This window comes from Sinocyclocheilus rhinocerous, unplaced genomic scaffold (assembly GCF_001515625.1).
Source record: "Sinocyclocheilus rhinocerous isolate Xijiao unplaced genomic scaffold, SAMN03320098_v1.1 scaffold2764, whole genome shotgun sequence".
NCBI classification, from domain to species: domain Eukaryota; kingdom Metazoa; phylum Chordata; class Actinopteri; order Cypriniformes; family Cyprinidae; genus Sinocyclocheilus; species Sinocyclocheilus rhinocerous.
Genome location: NW_015650694.1, coordinates 292,979 through 299,929, shown reverse-complemented (window position 1 = coordinate 299,929; position 6,951 = coordinate 292,979). Strand labels below are relative to the sequence as shown.

The 6,951-nt window shown below is 37.7% G+C and overlaps 2 protein-coding genes and 1 long non-coding RNA gene across 7 annotated transcripts in view; all 3 read left to right on the top strand.

The window, feature by feature from the left end:
* Positions 1-2,008, top strand: part of pgfa (placental growth factor a) — a 13,938-nt gene extending 11,930 nt beyond the window's left edge. The window contains exon 3 of the mRNA XM_016517359.1: positions 1,827-2,008. Coding sequence (XP_016372845.1) covers positions 1,827-2,008 — 182 coding nt within the window. The remainder of the gene's footprint in view (positions 1-1,826) is intronic.
* Positions 2,009-2,545: 537 nt separating this feature from the next.
* On the top strand, positions 2,546-4,097 carry LOC107712201 (uncharacterized). 2 transcript variants are annotated; one of them, XR_001636775.1, is made up of 4 exons: positions 2,546-2,695; positions 2,784-2,813; positions 3,176-3,254; positions 3,987-4,097. It is a non-coding gene; the product is annotated as an uncharacterized LOC107712201 (long non-coding RNA). The 2 variants fall into 2 exon arrangements; XR_001636774.1 differs by lacking the exon at positions 3,987-4,097 and having other exon boundaries at positions 3,176-3,383.
* A 601-nt stretch (positions 4,098-4,698) lies between these two features.
* LOC107712213 (CLOCK-interacting pacemaker-like) overlaps positions 4,699-6,951 on the top strand; it is an 8,212-nt gene continuing 5,959 nt past the window's right edge. Inside the window, exon 1 of one of the 4 annotated variants that reach the window (XM_016517376.1) lies at positions 4,699-4,994. The gene's annotated coding sequence lies outside the window, so the exon portion shown is untranslated. The other 3 variants (XM_016517378.1, XM_016517379.1, XM_016517381.1) reach the window with 3 other exon arrangements.

Sequence of the window (6,951 nt, the reverse complement as noted above, 5' to 3'; positions counted from 1 at the left end):
TCAGAATCTCAGGATGATATGAACAAGAGCACAGCTGATTATGTGTTTTGGAAAATGAATCCTGGTAGTGCGAGACAAAGAGGAATAGAAGGGGGGAAATAAAAATGAAGGGGATGAGGTCAAAGGTCATTTGTTCCTGATGAAATACAAAGCACTATAGTTGAGCATACTCTTCTGCATGGACTGACCGTGAGGGAAGTTAGCCTACAGCTCATCTACAGGGTTTCAATACTACTTACATATACAATATAATTACAGTACATAGCAGCAGCACTTCTGAGAGAAGTTACATGAGAGAACGTTCATTATTCTATGTACAGTAAATACTGTAGTACATGTTGTACACCGTCAAACTCATTACTGTTGGATTGATTTGTAGCCAAGTATGTACTGTATTTGTGCAGAACTGAGAGACGGCTGTCTCGGCGAGGTAGAGAAGTCTTTTATCAGAAGACTTAAAAACTGCTATAACAAATAAGGATACTACCAATACTGTAATGCAATTTGGCAGAGGATGCTGAATGAATGAATGAATTTATTTATTTATTTATTTTTACAGTAACTGACAGTATATTCCAATGTGTGTTTACTGTATATTCAGTTGTTTGGTCTTTGAACGTTTCTCTTCTATTGCTTTTCATCTTCTGTAAGATCTCTTGAAAGTAAACTTTTCTTACAGTTTAATGCTGAATTTTACTGTATCTGCATCCCTCTATTTATGTCGTATACTGTAACAGACATTGACTAGCAAAAGGATTCCTATTTCCCAAAAGCAGGTTTTTGTAACAGTGTTGAGTTGATCTCACTAGTGTTCTCGAGGCAGTGAAGCAGTGTGTATTTGACAGGTTTGTGTGTCATCTGAGGCCAAAGTTTGATTCTGACAAAAGAGAACATGTTTTTGACTAAACTATTTGATTTTGAAGTTGAACGTTTCTCTTCTATTGCTTTTCATCGTCTGTAAGATCTCTTGAAAGTAAACTTTTCTTACAGTTTAATGCTGAATTTTACTGTATCTGCATCCCTCTATTTATGTCGTATACTGTAACAGACATTGACTAGCAAAAGGATTCCTATTTCCTAAAAGCAGGTTTTTGTAACAGTGTTGAGTTGATCTCACTAGTGTTCTCGAGGCAGTGAAGCAGTGAGTATTTGACAGGTTTGTGTGTCATCTGAGGCCAAAGTTTGATTCTGACAAAAGAGAACATGTTTTTGACTAAACTATTTGATTTTGAAGTTTGCACAAGTTGGTGTGTAGTTTTGAGATTGTGTTTATAGTTGTGAGAAAATGGTGAATTGTTTCATGAATTGTGTGTTAGCAATCGAGAAAAACTGTATTATTCTAAACTTTTCATTAACTTCTGTAGGCTGTGCAGCAAAGGAGTTGCTTTTTCTGCAGAAAGCTGAACTCTGCTGATGTGTCCGTTATTTTATCGATCATTTCTTGGTAAACCGTGAGAGACCTGATGAGCTTAATGATTTCTGTCATCAGTGGGTTCCCGACCACTGCTCTATAGATTCATTTTTAATATAATGATAAGAAGTAGACAGTGAGTAAATGCACAATGTGTGTGTGTGTGTACCTGTGTGTGTGTGTGTACCTGTGTGTGTGTGTGTACCTGTGTGTGTGTGTGTACCTGTGTGTGTGTGTGTACCTGTGTGTGTGTGTGTACCTGTGTGTGTGTGTGTACCTGTGTGTGTGTGTGTACCTGTGTGTGTGTGTGTACCTGTGTGTGTGTGTGTACCTGTGTGTGTGTGTGTACCTGTGTGTGTGTGTGTACCTGTGTGTGTGTGTGTACCTGTGTGTGTGTGTGTGTGTGTGTGTTCAGTGATGCTGTTCCCCGAGGCGTGGGGCCGCAGTCAGTGTCGTTCTCTGGACCGGATGGTGGAGGTGGAGCAGGAGTATCCCGGAGGAGTGGAGCACATCTACAGTCCCGGCTGCGTGCCGCTGCTGCGCTGCTCCAGATGCTGCAATGACGACAAACTAGCGTGTGTGTGTGTGTGTGAGTGAGTGTGTATATATATTGTTAGTTTTATAGATTTTATAACAATATAAAAATATAAATAAAAAACTATATATATTTATTTATTAATTATTATTAACCATAAAAAAAATTGTTACTTGAAATAAAACAAACTTTATCTGAAATAAAAAATATATATTAAAAAACATTTTATTTCAGCTAGTTGCCAAGGCAACATTTCTATTATTTTTTTGTTTGTTTAATCTGGTGTACAAAAATAACTAAAACTGAAATAAAAATTCATAAAAACTGTATGGACATTTAAAACTAATGAAAATGACAAAACACACAACAAAATTACTAAAACTTTAACTAAAATTCAAACGAAAAAATAAAATTTAAAAAATCCAAATATTATTAAAACCATATAGACTGATATTTTATGGTGTTTTGATCATTTTGGAGCTTTACATATTCGGTCACTGAACTGTTGTGAAATGGAAAAAAGCTGCGTGAGAATCTTCCCTAAAATTCTATCTTTTATAGAACTTTTTTTTATTAAAAAGGTTTTTGTAGCTATTTATTTATTCTGTTTATTTTGGGATGAGCTATTACTTTATGCTTTAATGTTGAATGCTCTGTGTTTTTGATCAGCTGTTGAGAATAACTCCGGCCGAGAGGAGCCGAGAATACGTGCTTCTGTCCTTTCAGGAGCACCAGAGCTGTGAGTGCAGGTACGGCTGACACACGCCTGTCATTTCACTGCTCTGCACTTTCAGCTCGCTTTATATTTACTCATCTAACTTTTTCCCTGACATTCAGGCCCAGACGACACCACCTGAGACATCAGCAGTGAGTATTTATCGATGAGAGTTCCGGTGCTTGATTCTGATTGGCTGAGCCGCGTTCGAAGCTGTTGTAAATGACTCTACAAAGTAACATACATCTTTGTTTATGTTTGTGTGTTGCTCGGCAACCACTTTGTTACAACCACAACTGTTTCTGAGGAACTACATTGTTTGGTGGAAGAATACTGTTTTTATTAATATCATTACACTTTATTTGCTCTGTTTTATTTTGTGAAACCGTACTACGTATATGGAATAACCGTTTTATAAAAGCAATAAGCCCCGTGAAGCCTTCTTGCATAGGGCTTATTGCTTTATTCTTGCATGTAAATGACAGAAGTAAAGGATGTGAATGTTGTTCTCTAGCAGAAGGAGGCGGAAGGGCAAACGCAGGAGGAGACGGAGAGGGAGGACAGACGGGGATTGAGACGCTGCCGGGGGTCAGGTGACTCTCTGCTGCCCCCTGCAGAGACACACTCACATCACCGCTGCTCATGTGTGTCTCTGCAGTTTGTTTTTACTAGCACATGAAACCCCTGCAGTGCGCCATCTATTTATATCAACTGTAAATTATGACTCATAAACAATTAAGGCGTACACCTGTGCATTCAGCTCAAATACGAAAGCTGTAAATAATGCACTAAAACATTCTGCTAGAATAGATTTGACATCATTAATCATCTTCTAAGCTCTCAACCATCACAGCAGATGTAGTTATATTCACCGCTACAGGGAACTACAGTGTTTGTAGAGGCATTAATATTATACATATATTATTTTATATATAAATAATAATACTACTAATTACATATTTTGTTTATTATTTTTATTTATTATTTATTATTATTTTTAATGGTTTTTAATATGTATTTATATACAAAATATTTATTATTATTTATGTATTTTATCATATTTATATACAAAAATATGGTGGTGTTGTTATTATTATTATTATTTATATTATTAATTAATTAATTAATATATATATTTTTTTTAATTGTGCATATTTATATTCATCCCTATATTTTATTATATTCACTTACTGTAGTAGGTGTCTGTAGGGTCACAAAACCCACATTTTATACATTTTTATTTAATAATATTGTGGGTTTAGTGCCTCTAAACCCATGTGCATGTATGTTTATAACTAATATATATTTTTAATGCCCTGCTGTAGATGTGATGATCACTGTGGCAGATAGGCACCGACCCTCTTCATTCATCACACAAGCACTTCTGGACATTAGTGTGGTCAGTCTGACCCGAGCCGGATCAGGATCAGCACACAACCTGCTGTGGCTTCCAGCCATCAGTACATATGTGTGTCACACTGACTGTAATGAGATCACAGACTGTCAGTGAGAAATGTGCTGCTGAACTGAAGGAGAGGCATGTATCGGGGAATACCTCAGTGCTGGGAAATTTGGAATAAAAATATAAAGAAGCAACTGGGTCTTGCAATGCAATGCATGCTCATATCCCCATCATATGTGTCTTAATATATTTTATAAAACAATAAACTCACAGTATTTAAAGAAATAAGTGCTATTTGTTTTATTTCATCCAAAGCGACTTTCTCTTATAAAAATAATTTCTCCAAGTCTCCAGGGTAAATTAAGGTATTATTAGTGTTACATAACACATCTGACAAGAGAATATTTTACTTTTCGTCACGCCCGAGAGTCACGTTTTTATGCTTTATTGGTGTTTTGCGTCACTGGCCAATGCGAGGCGAGCGTGGAGAATGACGCGAACCACTTCCGCCAACAGACCCGCCCACTTTTTTACCATAAAAGGAAAGCCCGTAAACAAAAGCGCTTTCCCCGATAAGCCCCGCCTCCTGCGCCAAAGATTGGCCGGTCGGAACGATGTAGTCGCCTGCGATTGGATTAGACCCAAGTCAATCACGTAGCCGTTAGCAACCACCAGAGCGACGAAGAATCCAACGTAAATATAGCGAATGAATAACACGAACAAGCGCCGTTGTAAGTTTAACGTAAACGTTATTTAGCTAGTCAGATGAATATTAGCGCATTAATGTGTCTCGCTAATGTTAGACGTCAGTCGGGGGGGGGCGGGGCTTATGGGGAATCGCGCTCCGGTCTCGTGTACAGCACCGTGTTGCCGTCAATGCCGTGACGGGAACGACCAGGGCGTCTGACCGACTACACGCAGCCAGAACGCGGTAAGACGCTGCCGAACGATCACCGAACACTGTTATAAGGCGCTCGGATCTCAGCGTGTTTTCATCATCTCTGGGGATTCCCGGTTCCCGGATGAAGTCACGGCGCGCACGTAAGCTGTCACGAGCGGCTTTCCGCGCGTTCTGAACGGATGAACGTTTCTCAACGCGCGTCGGATAAAACGTTCGCGTGCTGTTGAGGAGAAACTAAACGGCAGCCCTGCTTTTAACGACGCTTTGCTTTGGCCCGTATCGCGATGTCGTTTCAGCTCGACGTTTAGACACGAAACTGTTTTATTTATTTATTTTTACGTACTAGCGCGATAACCTGTCCGGTAGGCCGTCTGGCGATCCGGAGCTGCTGGGTCGGCTGCGACGTCATACCTGACCCGATGACGTCATGACGCTCGGTTTACAATAACAACGATCAGAATATCGTTAATAATACACAATAATGCAATTTGCTTGAATAATTACTGTTTTTTAAAAAAATGATTTGTTTAATGTTTGTAGAAACAGTAATATGATTACAGATAAGCTTTCGGCAGGTGATCAGCATGTTATTTTAGTATCTCTGAGATACTAGTATAGTTTTTATTAATGTTTTGATTTAGTTTTTATTTTTGCATTTTAATTTTACTAGGTTTTTTTTGTTGTTTTTAATAGTTTTTGTGTACTTTTATTATTATTATTTTTAATTCCAACATAGTTATTTTTTTTCAGGTTTAGTATAGAACAATTTCGTTGTTTGCAAACATTGATGACGTTTTTTTTGTTGTTGTTGTTTTTTGACGTTTTTTTTCAGCCTAGCTGGTGGCAGAAAATGACAGTTTTAAAGTAGCGGTTTATGTAAGCCATTGAATAAAAGAATAAAAAAGGTAATTTTGAGTTTGTATTTCCAAATTCTGAATATTTTCTCGCAATTCCGAGACTATATCTCACAATTCTGACAAGAAAAATCAACTGGTCATTCTCTCTTTTTCCCCCTCGGCTCAGAATCATGAGTTTATAATCCCACACCTCCGGCTTTTTTTCCCCTCAGAATTGACAAACTTACAATGGTTGAGTTAAATCGAGTTATAAAGTCCGAACTAGGAGATAAACTTGCATTTGCGAGAAAAAAAGTCAGAATTGGTAGATAAAAGAGGTAAATGTTATAGGTTTAAATAGTAGGCTATTTCATGCTGTAACTGTAGGGCTAATAAAATATGACCCCTATGAGCTGCATATGTGAATATTATATAGACTTATTGTTTAAATCAAATTTATGCTTTAAAAGTAGGGTGATCACAGCAGGTTCAAACGTCTGCGTTTAGCTTCAAGTGGCGTCTTTGACGACAGTATTCTATAAAAATGATTTGCATTCAGATTCTGACATCCAAAGGCACAACAATACAGTTTTCTCTCTTATTCCATGGATTTGACCCGTTTCCCTCCGCTTGTTCCCAGTGTTTTTCTGCCACTGTTTTTCTGACGTAACTGTGATGTCTCCTCCGAATTGGTCTATTAGTTATTTTAGTACTTCAAATTAAACTATATAAAAAAAGTTAGTCAAGACAAACTTTAGGTTGGCTTGAGAAAGCCTAGCCTGAAAGTTTAAAGCAGTTGTAAAAGCCTGAGGTTTGAAAATTTAGATAGATGTTGATAACATGTTTCTAGCATGATTAGCATGTTTTTAGCATGATTAGCCTGTTACTAGTATATTGCTGGCATGATTACCATGTTGCTAGCATGATTAGCAAGTAACTAGCATGTTGCTAGCATGATTAGCAAGTAACTAGCATGTTGCTAGCATGATTAGCAAGTAACTAGCATGTTGCTAGCATGATTAGCAAGTAACTAGCATGTTGCTAGCATGATTAGCAAGTGACTACCATGTTACTAGCATGACTAGCGAGTGACTAGCATGTCGCTAGCATGATTAGCAAGTTACTAGCATGTTTCTAGCATGATTAGCATG